Source organism: Pteropus vampyrus, unplaced genomic scaffold (assembly GCF_000151845.1).
Source record: "Pteropus vampyrus isolate Shadow unplaced genomic scaffold, Pvam_2.0 Scaffold136, whole genome shotgun sequence".
NCBI classification, from domain to species: domain Eukaryota; kingdom Metazoa; phylum Chordata; class Mammalia; order Chiroptera; family Pteropodidae; genus Pteropus; species Pteropus vampyrus.
In genome coordinates, this window is record NW_011888917.1 from 3,919,154 (window position 1) to 3,940,519 (window position 21,366).

General features: G+C 34.9%; 1 protein-coding gene across 1 annotated transcript in view; it reads right to left on the bottom strand.

The window, feature by feature from the left end:
* Nucleotides 1-21,366, bottom strand: part of KDM4C (lysine demethylase 4C) — a 347,564-nt gene that overhangs the window by 138,941 nt on the left and 187,257 nt on the right. Inside the window, exons 9-12 of the mRNA XM_023535104.1 lie at nt 20,211-20,404; nt 17,345-17,583; nt 15,029-15,342; nt 11,884-11,992 (exon numbers count right to left, since the gene is read on the bottom strand). Of these exons, the coding sequence (XP_023390872.1) occupies nt 11,884-11,992; nt 15,029-15,342; nt 17,345-17,583; nt 20,211-20,404 (856 nt within the window). The remainder of the gene's footprint in view (nt 1-11,883; nt 11,993-15,028; nt 15,343-17,344; nt 17,584-20,210; nt 20,405-21,366) is intronic.

Below are 21,366 nucleotides of genomic sequence, written 5' to 3' on the forward strand. Positions count from 1 at the left end.
GAATTCCCTTCTTTCCAAACGTATTCTCAACAAGAACAAAGAAACAGCTAACAGTGTAACAGCAGTTCTCAAAGTAAGGTCTGTGGACTCCAGGAGAAACACACACAATTTCTCAGGGTGTGCATGGTCGAAAATACTTCCATAACATGAAGATATTATTTGTCTATGTTACCCTATTGACAATTGTAATAGTGATACAAAAGCAATAGAGAGTAAAAGTGCTGGGGCCTTAACTTGAATCAAGGCAATGGCAACAATACAGTCATTATATTCTGGACTACCTTGTATTTACTGTGTGTGGTAAGGAAGGGGGACATTTTTGTCTAACAATGCTTTGATGAAGCCAAAAAAATTATCAATTTTATTAAATTTGTGATAAAATGGGATGTATAAAGTACTTCTGTTGTACATTAAAGTTTAATCGTCTTGGGGAAAAGCATTTGTGTGATTAGTTGAATCACAAGTTGAATGAGCTGCCTTTTTTATGGAACATAATTTTTACTTGAAAGAATGATTAATAGACAAATGATTCAGACTTGGGTGTCCTGCAGGAATTTTCATGAAGATGAACAAAGAAAGCCTGTCATTTTAATAAAAAACTATTGAGAATATTTGTTGACAAATATTCACGCTTATGAGTCAAAATGAGAATTTTGGAAAACTTACATACACTAATGTGAGCTTGACAGCTTCCCCATATTTAAAGCTGTTTCTGATGGGATTGATAGTGATAATATGAAATATAATTTTTAAATATCACACAAAGAGATCTGTATAACTCAGATCTTTGCTTACCAATGCATGATGCTACAAAATTATGTATGCCTAAAAGAACCAAAGTACAAGATACACCAATGAATCTTTCATTCAATAGTCAAAAAGTTCATTGATATGATTTCAGATTCCACATTGCAGCTAGTCTTTAAAAAACTATTATTTGTCAAGTTTTGATGGTATCTAAGAAGAATAGTCATAATTATCTGAAAAGGCTATTAAAATGCCACACCCATTCTGACCATATGTCATAGTTCAAAGGCAGTATTAATGCACAAATGCTTTTCCCCAACACAACAAGTACGAAGCTGGACTTTCTTCATATACTTCAACCAGAACGTCATAGTGCAACACATTGAATGCAGAAGCATATCTAGAGAATCCACTATTTTTATGAAATTCAATATTAAAGACCTTTGCAAAAATGTAAAACAATGTCACTCTTCTATTTTTTTATGATTTCTGGAAATTGTTATTTTTTTATGAAAATAAATTTAACAGTTTACGCATTTATCATTGCTATTTTAATATAAATTAAACATTTAAATTCTTGTGTTTTAACTTCCAGCAAATAAGTATTGATAAGGTAAACCCAAGGGAAAGGAAGAGAAGAGAAAAAGGAATGGGAAAGGAAATGATGAGACTGTAAAAACCTCACTGGGGTCCTCAAAATGTTTAAAAGTATAAGATGTCCTAAGATCAAAAATTTTGAGAATAACTCTGTGTGTGTGTACACACACACACATTTTCATCCAAAAGTATTTGTATTACAGAGTCACTGTTGAACAACATGGCCCTAAGAAAACTGGTGTAGACCATGTTCTCACAGACAGGCAAGAATTCCATTAACCGCTTTCCTCAATCTGTGTGATGCTTTAATCAGAAAGAAAACAAGTCAATACTGCAGGAAACCCTTCTTCCCTCTTGGTTCTTTCATCAAGTTCTATAAGGCTTGTCAGTAACAGTTGAAAAGAAATCTATGCCAAAAGCACTTAATTTTCTTTTTTCTTAGTGAGCCTCTAATTTTGTGGCAGAAATCTAGACTCCTAGACTGTTATATTTATAAAAACATTCCCATTACTCTATTGCAAGTAAAGTACATCAAGAAAAGCATGAGCCTAAACACACAGCAGTTCCTTCAATTTACACAGTTCTACTAAATTTACAGAAGTCAGTCATAACACAATTCCAAACATCATGTTCCCAGGAATTTTGTCCTGAATAAAGAAACATAATAAGCAATGGTTTAAGCAGCCTCCTATGAAGGATGTCCAGACCCCTAACAAGCACTGCTGTGATGGGGGAATGGACAAAACAGATACTATCTTGGATAAAAATACAGAATTAACCAGTTGAAAATGCTGCAGCCATACCAGCAGCACCTCTAACAGCTGCTCTGAAATTTTTCAGTAGTCATATCACTAAAACAAACAATAAGTGTTTCATTTTTTAAAAGAATTTGCCTATAGACCAATCGCTAAGCTCCTCGATCATGCACATAATACAATAAAACTGTTGGTTTTTACTAGTATTAAAAAATATTCTTTCTGAGTTATACCTAGGAAACCAAAATGTGCCTCTGACTCTGAATATTTCTGGCAAAAATAAAAACTAGTGGAGAAAGATAGTGAAAATAGATATGTATACAGAACCTCAGAATAGTGCTCAAGAAGAAATAAGAGTTAAATCAACAATATTTGTTTTATATATGTGACAGCTGGGTACTGTAAGAGGCCGACCACAATTTCTGCCTCTGCAATTACTTGTAAAAAAAAAAAAAAAATCACAGTAAGTAGCCCCTCACAGGCAGCCTGCTTACAACTCCTTTCTATCCTTCCCCAATGTGTCTTATATGCATCTCTAAAATGATCCTCTCTCTCTGCTTACTACTCAAATCATACTTACTGTGATACTGTAATATAAAAAGAAGGATATATTTGGTATTTGTCCTGGTACCTGGCACAGAGCTTCTAAAACTCTTGGAATTTCCTGAGTGATATAATTGAGAGGAATATCATTGGTTAAAATATTTGGACTTAAATACTAGTTCCTAACATGAGCTTCTAAGACCACTGGAATCTCAGAATTAATAAGTATCTTTTTAATGCTCATGAGATGACTGGTAGCTTGGCCCCCTAGAGAACTCCAGGATGGGGGGGCTGGTCATCAGAAAGACAAAGTCATGATTAAAGGGTTAGCGCCTCAGCCCACCTTCAGGGGAGGGGAGTGGGGCTGTGGACTGAGTTAATTGCCAATAGACCATGATTTAATCAAACACAGGGTTCAGAGAGTTTTAAGACTAGTGAATACATCAAGGTGCTAGGAGGATAAGGATCATGGAGAAGGCATGAAAGTTCTGCACACACCTCGCCAACCCATACCTTGTCCTGTACATCCCTTCTTTTTGATTTGTAAACCAGTAAATGTAAGCAGTTTTTTCCTGAGTTCTGTGAGCCATTCTAGCAAATTATCTAACCTGATAAGGGAGTTGTAGGTACTCCCACCACTTTATAGCCCATAGGTCAGGAGTAAGGACTTGCAATTGGTGTCTGGAGCGGAGCCATCTTATGGAACTGAGTCCTTAACCTGTGGGGGCATTGCTAGCTCCAACTTGTTAGTGTCAGAAATGAGTTAATTTGTAGGGTACCCAAGTGGTTGTCTGGAGAGTTGAAGAACTGGTTGATTTGGGGAAAATAACCCACACATTTGCTGACAAAGTATTCTCACTTGTAGTACCCACCTTCTCCTTGAAACCATAAACAACTCTGTTTTTCAAAAGACTGAATCCAGGCTCAAGAGATAACTAGAAATGTGTCTTTTAATACCTAATATTATATAATCTGAGAGTCAGTAGCACATCTGACACTGACTCAATGTCTCCGCTGCAGCCACAAAGGTGCATGAGAGACTCAATCCTACAGAGTATTTAAGGAGGAAGAAAAGGAAGCCCATAGAAAGTTGGGAGCTCAAGGAATCCTAAAACTTCAGGTCCTGAAAATAAAGTCAGGCTTGCTGCACTTCACTTGAGAATCTTAAGATGTTCACAAAATCTTCTTAAGATTATTACTTACACTCATTTGAGGTATACTGTATACCCCATTACTTGGAGAGCAATGTTTTCCCTCAAATTAATAAAACTTCCCAAGATGTAGTGGTGGCTCCATTAAGAAGGGATCTTAGGGATTATTATAGATATACATTTTTTTATTTTAATGATTAAGTATTTATTTTGGTTGCTTTCTATATAAAGCAATTTATACTGCTTTTCACATTAAAAATGTATATAGGTTTTTAAAACCTATATAAGTAAAATTTAAAAGTATTTTAAAATATTAGTTCAAATAATCATAAGATTAAATCTATGACCAATCTAAGATTAACATCACATAGTTAATGTAATAAGTTAGGTAAAGGCCCTGACTTCGTGCTCCAGAACAATGGTTATTCAACTACTCTGACACAGCATAGCTACAGGAATAGAGCTCTGATCCAACTCTATTAGAATAAATTCAAATAGTGTTTTATTCATGTAATCTGTGCTGTCTTAAAGTTTGGTTATAATTCTAAACCTCAGTTCTTCATCTGCAAAATGAATATAAGATTATCTAAATTACAGGGTTTTCCAACAGGTTATATGTAATACCAGCCACAAAGCTGCTACTCATCTCTATGTAAGACCTAGGGATTCAACAGATGATGGTTCCTTCTGAAGAAAAGCAGAGTGTGCTATCCCAAAATACGTCTTTTGGAATGCTGGTTATTTTTAGAAATGAAAAGCTCAGGGAAAATCTTTAACCTTCCCCTTAACTCCTCCAAAAGAAATTTAGATAGAGGATCTGCTCCAGAAAGGGAGACATCATCCTAGATAACTATAGTTTAATATGAACAAGTATGTGATAGACAGGAAGGAATCTAGCAAGGCCCTTTTGATCAAAGTCCTCTTTGTGTCCCATTGTTAAAGATGGGCCAGCAAACAATATTTACCAAATATTTGCTTCTATCTCCACGTGAACTGCCTTCCTGCTCTTTGAAGTTCCAAACCACAATCCTTTCTCTTTAGCTCAAAATGTCATATGAGCCTCAACTTCCCAACTTGTCATTGGGTCTCATATTCTTACGAAACCCCCATGTGTATATACATATTAAATTTGGTTATTTATTTGTTAATCTGCCTCATGTTAATTTATTAGCCCGGCCAGAAGAATTTTAAAAGGTGGGAAGAAAACTATTGTTTTGCACCCCCGAACTTCCTTTTGGGTCTCCACCATAATCTTTGCAAAGATCATGTAGAAAATTACTTAAAATGCATACCCTAAATACTAAACTTTGAACATGACAAGACAAATTGGAACAAGAAGAGCCAATCTAGACAGGCATCCAGTTATCTCCTAAATTATAAACATTTCTATCAAAAGATTTATCCTTTCAGAGAAAAGCCTTTATTCTCACCTTCAAAAATAACACTAAATATTATTTATGATAATAAAAAAGATTAATGTCCTCTACAAAAGTATCTCTCAAAAGTGCCCATTTAAAAATATATAAGTAAGTTATAAAATGGCCATATTATACCAGCATTAGAAAGGTTGCTTTTAAAGAATACCAATGAAATATAATAGAACATAAATATATCCATTATAACACAACCTATCAAATGAATATGAATATTATCTTAATAGATGAAAAATCAGGACACAAAACTGTATATAGACAAATGATGACGATTCTATAAAAAATATATTTAAAAGTCTAGAATAAAGAACGGGGGGTTGTAACTTTTTATAATGATAAATATATATAATCTTCAAAGCTAAAAAGAAATTCTGTGGTCAGAATACTATTAGGTAGGTCCTATGAACTGGCAGAAACCTTTGTTTAAAAGCAGACATATGTCAGACTTATTCACTCCTCAGTAAAGTCTTTTTGAACAAATTTTACTCACTAAATATAAGTGGATTTCTCAACAGAAAAACATGTGGGCCCTTGTGGAAGGACTGCTGCCAGGACTTCCTAATGAAACCTGGCAGATGGGAAAAGCCATTGACTCTACTACAGTACAATTTCCCTTTACCAATCACCACAAGGATTTCACTACTGAGGTTACGTTCCACTGATGTGTTTTGGCTGGTATAGCACTATTCTCTGCTATGAAGAGCACAGCAGCATCTGTTATCTTTTAGGTACTTGAGCAAAATCTCAGCCCTGGGAGGCATTATATATATGGTTTCAAATGTCCTAAAGGAAGAGGGGAATGGAAGACTAGCAGGGGAGGGAGGACAAGAATGAGTTACTCAAAAGAGTAAAGAAATTCAAAATTGAGAATGTTACTGTTCCCATACAAACTATTATATAATCAGTATGCAAACTGTATTTTAACGATTTTATGAAACCTGAATTTCAAAGGTTTGTAAAGGTGTGTTCAAAAGTACAAAAAAGAAAAAAAGTTAAGTGCAAAAGAGAAAAAATTATAAGATTTTTTAAGTATATTACTTGGAAGTGATAACATTAAGAAAAAATTAAATTCTGCATTACAGTACCCCTAAAATGCTAATGTAATAATGGATAACAGTGAAGTCCGTTGTTTGAGGTCTAAAATACTTAAGAAATTAAATGGCCGTAGTTTTATTCTTCATGCATAACTTCACAATAAAGATGTCAAAAACATTTCAAAAAGATACATTCCAACTCACTAAATAAACTATTTTAAACAGAAACATTCCAAAACACACTCCTTCAAAATTCCCATAACACAAAAATGCCCTGATACTTATGGTACCTCTGGAAAGGTGGGTTTCATGAAGAACTTTGGCATTATGGATGTTGTTTACACTTTTAAAAGAACGTTAGCTCATATTTCACTAACATATACGTACAATACACGTGGACAACACGAGGAATACTGCAAGTGATTTACTCTATCAACAAAGATAGCTGGTTCTTATCAGACATTTATATGTGCTCACTTAGGCTTCTTTTATCAGTACTGAGGCTATTCCTGGGGGTTGCTAGTAATAAAGTAGAAAGAGTACAAACTTAAGAATCAGAATTTAAAGTCTTTTATCTACCAACTACTAGCCTTATGACCTTGGACAACTGAATTAATGTCTCTGAGCTTCAGTCTCCTCAACAAGTAAAAATGATAACACTATCTATATTAAAAAAACTGTAAATAACAATTGCTAATAATGGGAAGAAAGCAGCATAGTGAATTCTCATATCTTGGTGGAGATGGAGAAAAGAAAACTTATAAAAGAAAGCTAGCATATCTTTGGAAAACTCAATGTCAACATGGTACCAAAAGGAACTTGTTCTGAGCATCAAATCAAAGATAGGTAAAAGAATGAGCATATGAAACTCACTGTGTTCTACACAATACGATAGATGGTGGAAATAACAAATTAAAGTCCCTTGCCTTCAAAAACTTCAAAATTTCCCAAGGGAGAAACCTCCAGTTTCTTAAACTATTTCATTAACAGCATCTATAATACAAAGTCAAACAATAGCTGAACAAGATCTCTAAGCAAAGAACCACTAGCATGTTGCAATTTACCGGGGGGGTGGGGGAGGGGGGGAAGCTCCCCTTAGCTAAAAGTCAGCTCTAGTTATCTATGTAAAGGAGAATAGGATCCTTAGACATTTTGACCTAAAAACTAAAAGGGATACCACCTGGCAGATCGCACAATACAGCTGCAAAGAAGATAGTGAAGAACTTCACGCAGGGCAGCCATGACGCCGACTACTGGGGAAACAAGGCATGGATTACTCCAGAAAATGTACAGAAACAAGAAGAGGACAAGGTGGCAAAGGCTCATTCTGTTGTTCCACATCCCAAGCCATCCCGTGGTCCTGTCAGATGTACTTCTTTCTTGCTGTTCTTCAAACGTGCCACACTCACTCTCTCCTTGGGAACTTTGTACTCACTGTTCTCTCCCAAGAAGATTCTTACCCTAGATCCTTACATAACTCACTTAAAGGCATTATGAAGTATATTTCCCTCGAGAAAAGATCTTAACAATGGAAATATTTGAGTAATACTCAGATATGCTCACATATTACAGAAAACATTCTCTCCTTAAGTTTTTACTTTTTTCTTTTAGCACAACAAAAAGCTCTGCACTTTTCCACATTAAAAATGAACAGTAAAACAATGGAACATCATTACAGAATTTAGAAGACTATTTGATATGTTTTAAAAAATAAAAGTCACCTCATCATTTTCCTAAGACTGGGAACCTAAGATTCCCCGAAAAAGAAACATTTTATAGAATTAAAATGATAATAAAATGAGCTACTTCCTAACCACGCACTATCTGTGAGCCTGCACATTCACTTAAACCCCTCCTCTCAAGCAATGAAAAGTGCCCAAATGTCAACCTATAGAATGTTGCCAACCCAGAACTAAATTTTCAGTAGTCAGAGGCAAAACAAAGACATTAAAGACCATTAGGAAATCATAAAATGAATTTTAAAATCTACATAAATGCTGCAAACTTCGCACGCTTATTCTTGATCTTCACCATTAGTTTCACAATCAAACAAAAGGTAGAAATAGAAATGCAGAAAATGTGATACGAAATAAGGGATAATTCAAAGGCCTATAGAGTTAAGACATATTTATTTCCAGAGAAAGGGGGCAAATTTGAGAAATTGTTAAGTAATACATTTAAGTTAAGCTATATGAAATTGCAGTGTTTGCAGATTAAAAAAATCAAATATTAGCAATTTCATATATTTCAGCTTAATACAGTAATTTATTTTTCTAAAGAATGGAGTGAACCATGGAATCATAGCATCAAAACCCGTTCCTCAGATGTTTTCTCCAAAACTTTAGGAGTAACAATGCACACAGGAATTCAAAAGAATCAAATTCTTGACTCTCATTTTACAATCCCAATGCTTTCAGCACATTCATGTTTAGAAAAGTTTCAAAAGATTGATTCTGAAAAGTACAGAAACTAACCTTGTGACATAAGTTAAAAAGCCAACATTTTTTCCCTCTAATTCAATCAAACTCTTACGAAGCCACTAGCATAGTAAGAGCAAGGTGTTTTTTATTTTTATTATCCATAATGCACTAAAAGTGCATTGGGGCTCCCAATGGAATTTACTGACAGAAATCAAACTAAACTGAGAATGCTCTACTATTATTACATAGCTGAGTGCTAGATAAAATATCCATTACATCTGAGTGCCATCAACATCTAATGTTTTACGTCCACATAATGCAGGAAAACACTGGCTGTGACCTATCAACAAACATTCCAAGCCAATCTACTTTGTAATCTGCTGAAGTTGCTGTTTTATTGCCTAAACAGACAAATATAACTATGCTTATTATGAACATATAATATTACCTCAAGCTAATAAGAACTTATGGAACAAAGAGATCGTTATGTAAAAATTAATAACATTTGGAGCATGACATGCAACAGTCATAAAATAAAACAGCATTTATTTTTCAAAAGTAGAAAAGTTTGTACAGAAGGGAAATACTGATGATGCTTCTGTATGTCACTATTTTGCTTTTCAATGAAAAGCTATCTTGGGGCAAAGAGACTGACTACATACTATCCTCTTCTATTATATTTCACAGAATCAAAGACCTTTAGAGTTTGAATGAAATTTTAGGATCACTAATCCAATCACTTCATCATATAGATGAGTAAACATATGATGAGTCTTAGACAGATTATATGACTTAGTTCTCCAAGGCCATATAGCCATATAGCCCTTAACAACCAAAGAGAGATTAGAAGGCAGGTCTCAGGTTGCTCACCATAAACACAGTCATGTGCCCATTACTATCTGACAAAACAAATAAATGGATGCTTTTAATATTTAAAATAAAATTTCTATTTAATACTTAAAATATCATTTGTAAAGTCTGAATCAATAAAAGACATTATTATATCTGGTCAATATATCTACTTAACAAATCCTTGAAATAAAAGAAATAAAATGAAGACCGAGAAGTCTATACCAATACTCTTGGAAAGGAGGGAGATGCATGATGCCAGGGAAGGGGGGTATAACTCTCCCCAAAAACACCTACCTACCAATGGTAAAATGAAATGGCCAATTCCGAATAATGCCTTTTTGTTAGAGGAGTAATTGCAAAGTGCCCAAGAGCCAGCTTGTACACTTACACTTGCATAGTAGCACTTACAGTAACTGAATGGCACAGAGAAAATTTCAGAAAATACCACAAGAAATATCAGGCAATCCCAAAAGAAAACAAAACTCTTCGATAAACTGAAATCAGTGGGTAGTTCTAGTCCTGGGAAAATATGCTCATGACTAGTTTAGTATTCAAATGTACCATAAACATGAGCATTTTAATAAAAGGAGTGTGAGTAAAACAGAGAAAATCATTTGGGAAAGTAATCAAATTGTGTCCGACTTGAGTTCCTGAGGTTTTCCTTACTTAATTGTACTTAAATGTATACATTTTATTCTTTAAAATAACTCAATACCTAGGTTAAATGAGTTAAATAATGGTCAAACACCAAGAATAATCTCTAATTAAAGTAGCAATTTCTATCTCTTTATCTCTGTATTTAAATATTTAATCCATTACTAAATGAATTATAATATTAATATAGACAGAGCGTCCAAAAAATAAATTGCTATAACATTGCCCGAAATACTCTCCTAATCAAACCCTTAAGGAATGCAGACATTATAAAGATAGGGATCAGGGTCTAAGCTGTGTTTAATTTCAAAGAGATGTTTAACAGCTCATTACGGTACTGCACTTGCTGAATTATAAAGAGTTATCCAGACAGTTCAGATTAGAGAAAATCAAAGCCATAACCAGGGCTTTAATCTGAATCCTGTCAATTTTCAAACTTGTAGGTGGGATCACCTCTGTACTTGGGTGAACACAGTACAGATGGGTATCTACATCTTTCCATCTTTCTGTATAATTATTCTAGAAATAATAAAATTATATTTGAAGAGTTAAAAGTAAAAATGTGGTCCAATAGTGATGAGCTTGACATATTACCCTGCTATTTCAGCACATCTGAAATGCTAAAAATGGTCATTCATGACCAGTCCTCACAGTTTACACAAAAGGGAACTAAAGCCTGAGAAAAGACTTGCCCAAAGACAAAAAACTTATAAGGGACAAAAAACCAGAACTCCAATCAGAGTCTACTGTCCATTAGTCAATCAGATTCTTTTTCAGAGTGGATTCAAAAGATCTGTAACTGCTTCTGCTAGAAGACCTGGAAGCTTTAGCAGCCAGGCCCACTTTTACTTTAAATTTCTGACTTAAAATAACAAAGTATCAATTTGCTGACAGTCCTAGGACAAGAAGAGAAAGTCACCCTACCTTTTCTCACACAAGCCCAAATCCAGGTGGCAAGTCTTCTGATTCTGTCTGTGCCTATGGTCACTTACAGTTTTTTGTTTTTCTCTAGTACACTCATAACTAAGGGTATAGGCCCGTAAGAGTCTAGCTTTGTGTGTCTGAGCAAACTTGCGTCTCAGCTGACTTCTCTTACCTCCACTCTAGTCCTGCCATATTTCCCCAAACAGGCACAGCATTAGCTCTCCCCTTCCAATCTGGATGTCATTTCTCTCTGAATCCCCTCAGGAGTTCTTTTATTACTTCAGAGCTCAGCTATCACTCACCCTCCACCTGTGCTTCGCCACACAGCAAGTACAACAGGATAATAAAGCATTGCATGTAGTTTCTTACTCAAAATGGTGTTAATAAATTTAAAGGATTCAAGCTAAAATTAAAGACAAAGAAAAGAAAACTACAACGTATTAATTCCATTATTTGACACCTTTAAAGTGATTCTAAACTTCTGGGGTACCTTAAGACAAATGTCAGAAATGACCAATTTTATTCCATCACATAAAATGGGAAGACTTTTATCAGTAACATGGCTAGATTATGTATAGCAAGTAATTTATCCCTAAAATCCAAATCTCTTTTGCCTATAAATTATTACCTATGATCTCTCTGTTGTTTATATTTACAACTTGCTCAAATCACCTCTCCACAAAGCAACAAAAGTTTGTTAGAACAACTGACCATAAATTTTGAATACTGTACAGTATACACAGAAAAAATACTGAAAAATGTCACAAGCTTACCTTCATCACTTGTTGCCTGCTGTTTCACCAGAGTCATTGGGGATCTTGCCGGAGGCTTGCTAAGTGGATGGCGCCAACTTTTGGCAGTTTTAGTTTCTCCCTCTATTCTCTGGTTACAGAACAAAAATAGGTTACAGAACCCACAGTTAAAGACTTGTTTTAAATAAAAAAAACTATGGTTCACAATGATTTATGACAATTTAATTATGAAGAACTCTTGTACTTTTTTACTTCCTGAGGAATCAGCCCTTTTTAAAAGAAATTTAAACCTTTAAGTCAAAAGAAATAGAAATCCACTCTATTAGTTATTTTACCAAGAGGTTAATCATCTTACTTCCACTTCCTATTAAAATTCTATCTGTAGGACAGAGTAGGCTTATCAGGCCTGCAATAAACAGCAGTTAGTAAGTTTTCTAAAGTTCTTAAAACTAATCTAAATTTAGGATTTTATATTCATAACAATATAGAACCGTGGCATTTGGCCACCTCTATGCTAGTCACATGTGATTATTTGGCACATTATTTTGTTTTCTAGCCACACAGAAAACCATACTGCCAAATTGAGCCCATATACTTCATTCAGAAATGAATCTCCACTTCTCTGAGAAATCAAAAGGATTTTTAATGTGGTTAATTACTGTCATTTTTAAACCACTTTAATTTTATATAAAATATTTTGCCCTGGGCTCTCCCAACCTTTCAAAGGTAGAGGAAAAGGTCATGTATACGCTGACATCTTCCGGATAGAACTCTCTTATAAGCTTTCTTGCCCACTCAAGCCCCCCAAAAAAGGGAAAGAAGATTCCTAGAGAGAGAATTTAAAACTAGTAAGTATACATCAATGGTTGACTAGAAAAGAGAGTAGTCTCAGAAATTTTCCTGTAAGCTGTAGAAGCAGTAGCGAAAACAGAGAAACTACAATGGCATCTGACACCAAAACAGGATTATGAGAAAACGTGAAAACATTCTAATCAAAGCTAAGAATGAGGAAAAGATAAAATTTATCTGTGGTTTATAATAACTAAAAAGTAATATGGAAAATGATAACTTAGTCAACAATAAAAAATATTTATTAAGGTCTTACTTATGTGCCACACTGTTTTAAAAGCTGAGATAGAGCAGGAAAAATTACACCAGATCTCTGCTTTCAAGGAGTGTGCATTACAAAGGGGGAAGAGCACAGACAATAGACAAGTAAAAAGTAAATATTTATCAGGTACTATTAATCAAATGTGCAATAAAGAAAAAATAAAGTAGGACAACAGAATGGAAAGAGATGGAAAGGGGGCTAATTTTATACAGGGTCATCAGAGAAAGTCCTTCTGATGAGACATTTCGGTAGAATCTTGAGTGCAAGGAGGAAGCAATACATTTAGGTCTCTGGGGGAGGAGTACTTTCGGCAGCAGGAATAAGATGTATAATGTTAACATATTTGATATATTCTAGGGAGAGAATGGAGCATAGTATAGACAGACCATGTTCAAAAAATATTTCTTGAGAAGACTGACTAAAGGTTACTGCTACCGGCATACACACAGTATTACACTTAATAATAAAAAACACTGTTCAAAACTACACAAAAATGAAATGTGTCCGTATTACTTGGAATGATTGCATCATCCGACCACGATGTATGAAAAGAATACCACGTAGCTGTTTCTAAGAAGGGCAAATCAAGTCACCCAGCCCTCGACAGTAGCATTTATTTGCCTTCCTATGCAGGCAATCTTTTTTCACGGAAATGGCAAAGGTGAAGGTTAAAAACGGCACTAAGAGTAGAATCATCTCCACTTAGTGGAGCAAGGAGCCAGAAAAGTGACTTTCAATTACATTCTAGTTTAAAGTATGTGACTAAATATACTAAACAGGCATTTGACTTATTCATCATTCCAAAACCTCAATATCTGTTCAACTAAAATTAATCATTATATGAAATTAAAATATAAAATTTGTTTACTAAACAGTATGTGAATATTACTTTCAAACTTCCCTTAGCTACCTTTTCAAATAAATTAGACCATTTTTCTATTTCTCATATTTTTGATAAACATTTTATGGTTCAGTAGACTTTACAACCATGCATAAATTAATGATATAAGTTATTAGGTCAAGTTAAGAAATTATCTATATTTTATTTGACATTTTAAACTAGGGAGATCAGTTAAGTGGATTTCCTCATCTAATCTCCCTTACTACCCAAAGATTCGACAAGGCCTATGGTGAGTTAATATGATCAAGAGCAATCAAGAAGTTGGTCTGTTCAGGGCCCTGCTCAATTTATCAGTTCAAACAACTGAGGCTCTCCTTACTCATCCACTTAAAGTCCCTCATCAAATTATATAGGTTAAAATTCTGAATTCTGACAATCACAACACACAATCGGAGTTTGCCTGATCCACTCACAATCTTACAGTTACAGCAACAGTTTATGCTGAAAGCTTATGATATTAGCAAGAACATAAGAGAAACAGGAAGGCCCTATGCAAACAAATGGAATGGAGAGCCTGGTAATCAAGAGGGGCCTCGAGTTTTCCAAGAAGCAAAGAGCCTGTTTCTAGCAGTGGACAGGGCCAGAAAGATCAGCTTGATCCTTGAAACAGAGTCCATGAGGAAAGAGTCAGGGGAGAGTGTGACCAAGGGAGCCCTAATGTTAAAACAGAGGCTATGGAAAGCCTGGGACCCAGAGATATTAATTGTTGGCAAGAGGAGGTCAGAGCCCTTTGGGTGGATCATTTCCAGTCCAACTAACATTGCAGGTAATAGGACCATTCCGTATCTTGACTGTCAATGTCAGTATCGTTGAGATATCCTACTACAGTTTTCCAAGAAATTATTATTGGAGGACACTGGGTATACAGGATCTCCCTGTACTATTTCTTAAAACTGTACATAAATCTATATTTCTCAAAATAAAGAGCTTAATTTTAGAAAAGTTTTAAAATAAAGAAAATTAAGCTCCAACATGTGGCCAAAAGAATTATCACCATGTAAGCCAGGCGGCTTACCACCGTCATCAAAGGAAATATGATTAAAATCCATAAATGTGAGATGTTATTTCTACCTTACAGCAAGATTTTGACACACAGTAGTTTTCAGAACATCAACCACACAAGAAATACAGTAAAAACGGACATTGCCACCTACAGTGGGGACTTTGAAGCCATTTCTCTCTCCACTGGGGACCACTGCAACTTCCCCCGGTTCTAGGCCACTCCCGCAGCTCTCCACATCACTATCTTCTCCCTCTGTCAACACACTGTTACTCTCTGCCACTGAGGAGCATGACTCAGGTGACTTTGGCCAAGGAAATCTGGGCGGGTCTGATTCCTTGGATGTCACATGGCCCCTAGATATGACACCATCAGCCTCTCTGGGATTCGAAGGTGGAATTATGGCATAGGCTTGGTCATCGTCAGTTTTTACTTCCTCTGTTGCAGATGTGCTTAAGCAGCTGTTTCCTGAGGAATAAAACGAAAGACTGTTAATAAATTTTGCATTGTATTATGACTGAATACAATTGTTAAACTATTCTCAACTATATTTCTATTTTCCAACTTCCTCTCTAAACTTCCGCAGACATGAGTGGGAAAGGTCATCAAAGCACCATGCAGCCTTTGTAGTGAGACCTTGGAGCTTGGCAAAAGAATGTACTTATTGACAAAACAAGAGATTAAAAAGAGGTTCCACTATAGACCAATATCAAAATCCAGGGCAATTACAATAATTATCCAAAGCAATAGCAATTCGAAATCTTTCTAAAAATAAGAAATATATTCCATTATACGATGCTAAAAGCTGCTACTGATAAAACATTTCAGCTCAGAAGATATATATAAAGAACACATGTAAGGCCGTACAGATCCAGTAAAAATAATGTCCTCCACTAATCTTGCATCACACAATGACAGCATATAAAAGAAGAATATCGTAAGCACTTCTCTTCTATTGCCATCTCTTTTCACCCTTTCCTTACAAACATACATATGCGTGCGCGCGCGCACACACACACACACACACACAGGCATCATTTCACCTACTGCATACCAGTTCTGATGCTGAACCTAGCCACATCTTCTACTTAAGTGTTCTGCCGGGTCTCAAAACCTGAAGGTCAAAATGCAAGGAACTATGTAGTGACAAAACTAATAAAATTGGGTGCCTTTGGCCTAAACCACCCAGTAATTCATAAAGTGGTTAATTAAACTATGGTGAGGGACTATAAAGAAATAGCCATATATATTGTATAACTGTCTTCTCTGCACTGCTTGTTGCTATTCCCTTCTTTACCTTCTCCACCTTGCTCCCTTCTATCTACTTCTCTCAAATCAGTTCAGATATCACCTACTCCAAGAAACATTACCAGTTCAGCCTCTTGTTTCAGGTCTGTCCCTGGTATACTAGCAACATCCTACGGCACTTACCCATTGGATTGTAATTATATTTATCTAGCTCTCCACTAAAGCATGAACTCGCTGAAGAATAATCTATGTTTTAACTCTATTAATACAGTTATTTCAAGAGCAAAAAGTAATGAAGATGAAGAGGCAGCCAAGGATCAGATAAATTATTACTGTGATAAGGACTTTTTTTTTTTTTTTTTTTTTGCTCTAAATGGAATGAGTAAAAACAAAGTAGGGACAAGATCTAAGCTACGTCATTTTAAAGGATCACTGTAACTTCCACATGGAGAACTGTCTAGAGTGAACATGGCAAAACAGAAAGGAAGTCATTTCTTCAATAGTCCAGGCAAGAGATAATGGTGCCTTGAATGAGGAAGAAGATGAGGGGACCAGATTTGGAAGAGTCCGTGAGAGAAAGACTGGATAAGGGGTATGAGAGGAAGACAGGAATTACCAACAAGCTTGATCAGTAAACGGACAAATGCCCAACATATTAAAGAAGCAAAGCATTAAAGCAGTTTCATGAGAAATATGATATTAAAAGGGAAAAAAATAAAGTAGTTGAGACTTACAGATGATGGCTTTAGTATAGAGAAACAGCTATAAATACCATTTCCCAAGACTGAATGATTTTGTTGTTCTTTTTAAAAACTTTATTCTTTATTTCTTTTTTAAAATTAAGTCAAAAACTAAAAATCTGCAAAGAATTATCTATAATTGGTTTTCTCTGTTTCATGTGACTTCAAGAGAAACTTTCCAAAAATGTACTGTATATTGAGTTGCACCAAAAAATTATTTTTCATTTTAGAATCTTCCTTTTTATTAAACCACATAAGCACTGCTGGCTGTCTGTCTTACAATTCTAATTCCACTAAATGTAGCAGTGGTGCTCCTGACTTATCACATTCCCTTGGCCTCCTGACTGAGTTACCTGATAACTTTAGATACCTTATTGGGTAAGCTATGTGGAAAAGTAAGTTATCTATCCTAGCAAACACAGATCAAAGGCATCAGATCATCGACCACCTACTAGTTGTGAAACAATCAGCCAGTTTCTCACCTGAGAGTCTGATATTATCTGATGAATTCTGATCCAGCTGCATCCTGCTAGCAGAGGCCTCTTCCTTTGAAGGTGCTTCTGTGTTCTCCAGCTTTGCTGCTGCTTCTGGCTTTTCACTGACCTTGAGGTCATCTGGGTCTGGAGTAGTGGTGGGGCCCTCTGCCCCATCAACTGCAGCTGACACTTCCTTGTCCTCTTCATTCTTAGGCCTCTTAGAGTGAGAACTAGTGCACTGGGAGCTATTAACAAGAGAACTATGTTCAGAACAGAATGTTTGCAATGGACAGGATAAAACACATACCAATACAAATGTTATTTTCAATTACTGAAAGAAAAAAAATGATAGTTTTTTAATCTTTGTGCAGAGATAATCTTCACAATTAATGGATTAAATTTGAAATTAAAAATCTTAACAAGTTTTAATAACAATTAAAACTACTAAAAATTAAAACTAAAATATATAAAATTATTAAACATTATTGGGGAAAAGTTTTTGTTAAAACTTTATAATGATTAAAAAAAGTGAAAATAAAAATAAAGTGAAAAACTATGACACGAGGAAATCAAATCAATAAATCAAATATTATTTAGATAATGAAAAACAGAAAAGGAAATGAGACCCCATAAAGCTGTTGTTAAAATCTGAGTAGATTCTTTACATTCCAAGGTGAACAAGTGACCTTTTCCCAAGTTTTATATAATTCTGAAGTATGCAAGAAAATTATTAAAATTAAATGCCAAGTCATCATTAGCTAAAGAAAAATAGGAGGCAAGAAGGCCAACTGTATGTATCTAACATCTTATATCAACTTATTATTTTCAAAGTGGACACCAATTTTTTTTCCTCTAATATTTTCCAGCAAGCCACTTGATAGCTGGTCATAGATGCTTTTTGTGTATGGCACAACATTTCTTACACTTTCATTTAGGAAGAATTACAACTCAAACCAACATGTATTTCAGTGCACAGGCAGACTTGTGCGCGCGCGCGCGCGCGCGCACACACACACACACACACACACACACATGCCACGACACTAAACACTGTAGGAAGTCAGGGAGGGCAAAGATCTGAGATAAAGAAGGTAGCCAAGGATAACCTATGCAAATTAGCTTTGGCTACTGCTAGTAGAAACAGTACTAGTACTATCATTGATCGCATTGTCATGTTTATTGAGAACCCATGTACTGGCCAGTGTAGAAAATTTTCACACTACTAATAGCATAGTACAAGTAAAATAAGATGGCTGACATCTCTTTGAGATTTGAATGGATCACACTCCATTACATTTCTCTAGATAGGGTATTATTTAAGGGAGTCAGCAAACTCAATGATCAAGCCACACAGCTGAGCATAATCAACAAGCCCCTTAACATTAGGCTTTCAAACGGGGTGAGCAAAATCCACTATTATTTTAACATACAGAAAGGCATTTCAAATCTGTTCAACATCATAGATCTATGTTCCCTCCCACAGCTAGCTTTTTTGGTAATACGGGTTAACACATTTATCAAAGGCATTAACTCTCAATCTGTTTCCCAAACTTTTCTGAATGTAACGCATAGTAAGTTATACATTTTAGATGGTGACACAACACTCACACACATGCTCACACATGTTACGAATAATATCCTTTTACCACATAGGAAGGACTACAATATTTAGAGATTCAAATAAGCATCAGAAGTGTGGCCAGAGATTTAAAATTACAGTGTTATTTAGTTAGCAAAAATTTGGAAACAAGCTACAGTCCAAATATAGGGGATTAGTTAAATAAATGTAGGCATTAAAAAATTACCTTGTAGCAAATCATTTAGTTACCAAAAGGTATAAAAATGTTGAATCATTACATACCTGAAACTAATATAATACTGTATACCAACTATACAAAATACAAAAAAAAAAAAAAAAAACCAAATAAAAAAACCCACAAAACTAGTCATCAAATTGTTAATAGAGCATGGCCCAATTTTAGAAAAGCATATATTATATAATATATAATCAATATATATGCAAAGGATATCTACAAAATGTTAACACTGGTTATCTCTAGATTGTGAGGTTATGGGTGACTTGAGATTCCTTCATTATTCTTTTCCTTATTTTAAAAATTTTCTCCAGGGCACAAATATTACTTTTACAATCTGAAAGAAAAGCAATGAGTAACACTGGAGAGTAAAAATGTAATATAACCCTGGAAAACATAAGAGCCTAAAAAATTACCTGAGGACCTGAGCATAATGCATAGCCTATTCAATGGGTTTTAAAACGATATGCCCAACGATGAGTGTGAATGGTTCTGAAATGGCTCTGGCCACAAAAACAGAATGTAGAAGAAAGTTCATAGGGACAACCATGTTACAGAAATGCCACACACTCTGCTTTACATCTTATTAAAAAAAAAAAAAAAATCAAGTGTAGCAAAATACAAGCAACCAGATGAGAAAAGTAGCATCTCAGATGTTTGACAAATAAACTACTAAAATCAGAAATAAAATTGGTAGCAAAATGAAAAATATTAAAATCAAGTTGCTGAAGTTAATAAAAATATGGAGGTGAAACAAGAGCATCAACAAAACTTTAAAATACACTAGTGTAAGGGATCTAGGAAGTTCTGGTATTGTTCTACTTGCCATATATAACAACTTGAGGAATAGTACTGAACATAAAATACATCTCTTCCTACATTCTATTTATTTATTACATTTCTCTCAAATTAAAAACAATTTGCCTCAAATTTTCAGTAACATATTAAGTAAACTTATGATGAATATTTAAAAAGTGAATAGTCTTTGATAACGTCATATTCACGACCCATTTTAATTGCGTAAGTAGAAGTGGGATGGGGTCTGGAGGGATCATTACCTCTTGGATGCTTTTCTTACTTTCCTCCTCCTCTGCAGCCATGCTTTTACTTCAGGGGTGGATTCGGGAGTAGGCTTTGTGTGATCAATGGTATATATATCCTTTCCTTGCTTCCAAAGCTGATATCTGTCTGGCTGAAATTTCTTCACAAAAATATCCATTGAAATTTTCACCATGTCTTTCCTGCAGGTGCACTGAAACACAATAGCGTTGTAATGCTTTAAACATTTCACTAGCTACATAAAGTCACACACAGTTGTACTATAAATGTACCACACATGAATGTTAGTCATCACGTAATTGAAGATAATGTTTTACATTTTCAAACACTCAGTCAGGGATAAACTCAATTTCTTCTGAATGAAGGTGAGAACCTGTATATTCACATTTATAAATGGTAAAATCATATGTTAAAAGGCATTGTAGAGTTCATAGGGAACTGTTTACCAACAACTAAAAGGAAAAGAGCACACATTTGAAAGTATGCCTGCAACAAAAGGATTATTCTCCCATCACAAGGCTGTATCAGTGAGATGAACACTGAAAGGTCTGTAAAACTGGAAACTTAAGTTGGCAAACGAACATAAATAGCCAAGGAATATGATAACAATTAAACAAATGGCTTGAGATAAATTTTCAGGATATATTTTAAATCTCGTTATGTTTATTAACAAACATACTCTCACAAAGTAACCAACAATTAGGAGCAAATGAACACTTCTATATCATATCACATAAAACACCCATCATCAGCACTACAAACATATTCACTACGAAGAAGGAATAGTGTTAAGATGAGAAGTTGAAAGAAAAGAGGACAGATGTCATTCAAATAGTGGTACAGAAATAGTTTCAAAAGTGTAATAAATATACCTTCACAATCCCTAACACATTGGGCAACAGACTGGTTGACTCGCCTATAGCCTTAAAACTGTAAGTGGCTCAATATTTTGGTGATATAATTATCATCTCCATGCAAATTAATTATTGATTTAATAATCTCCAGCTCACAACTTACCTCCATAGAATTCAAATGTTCAGACAGGCATTATGATTTGAAAGTTCAGAAAACAACTAACACTCAGCATGCCTTAAACCAACATCTTCTACTCAAACATTCTGTTATTAATGATATGGCAATTCTTCCACTCTTCTA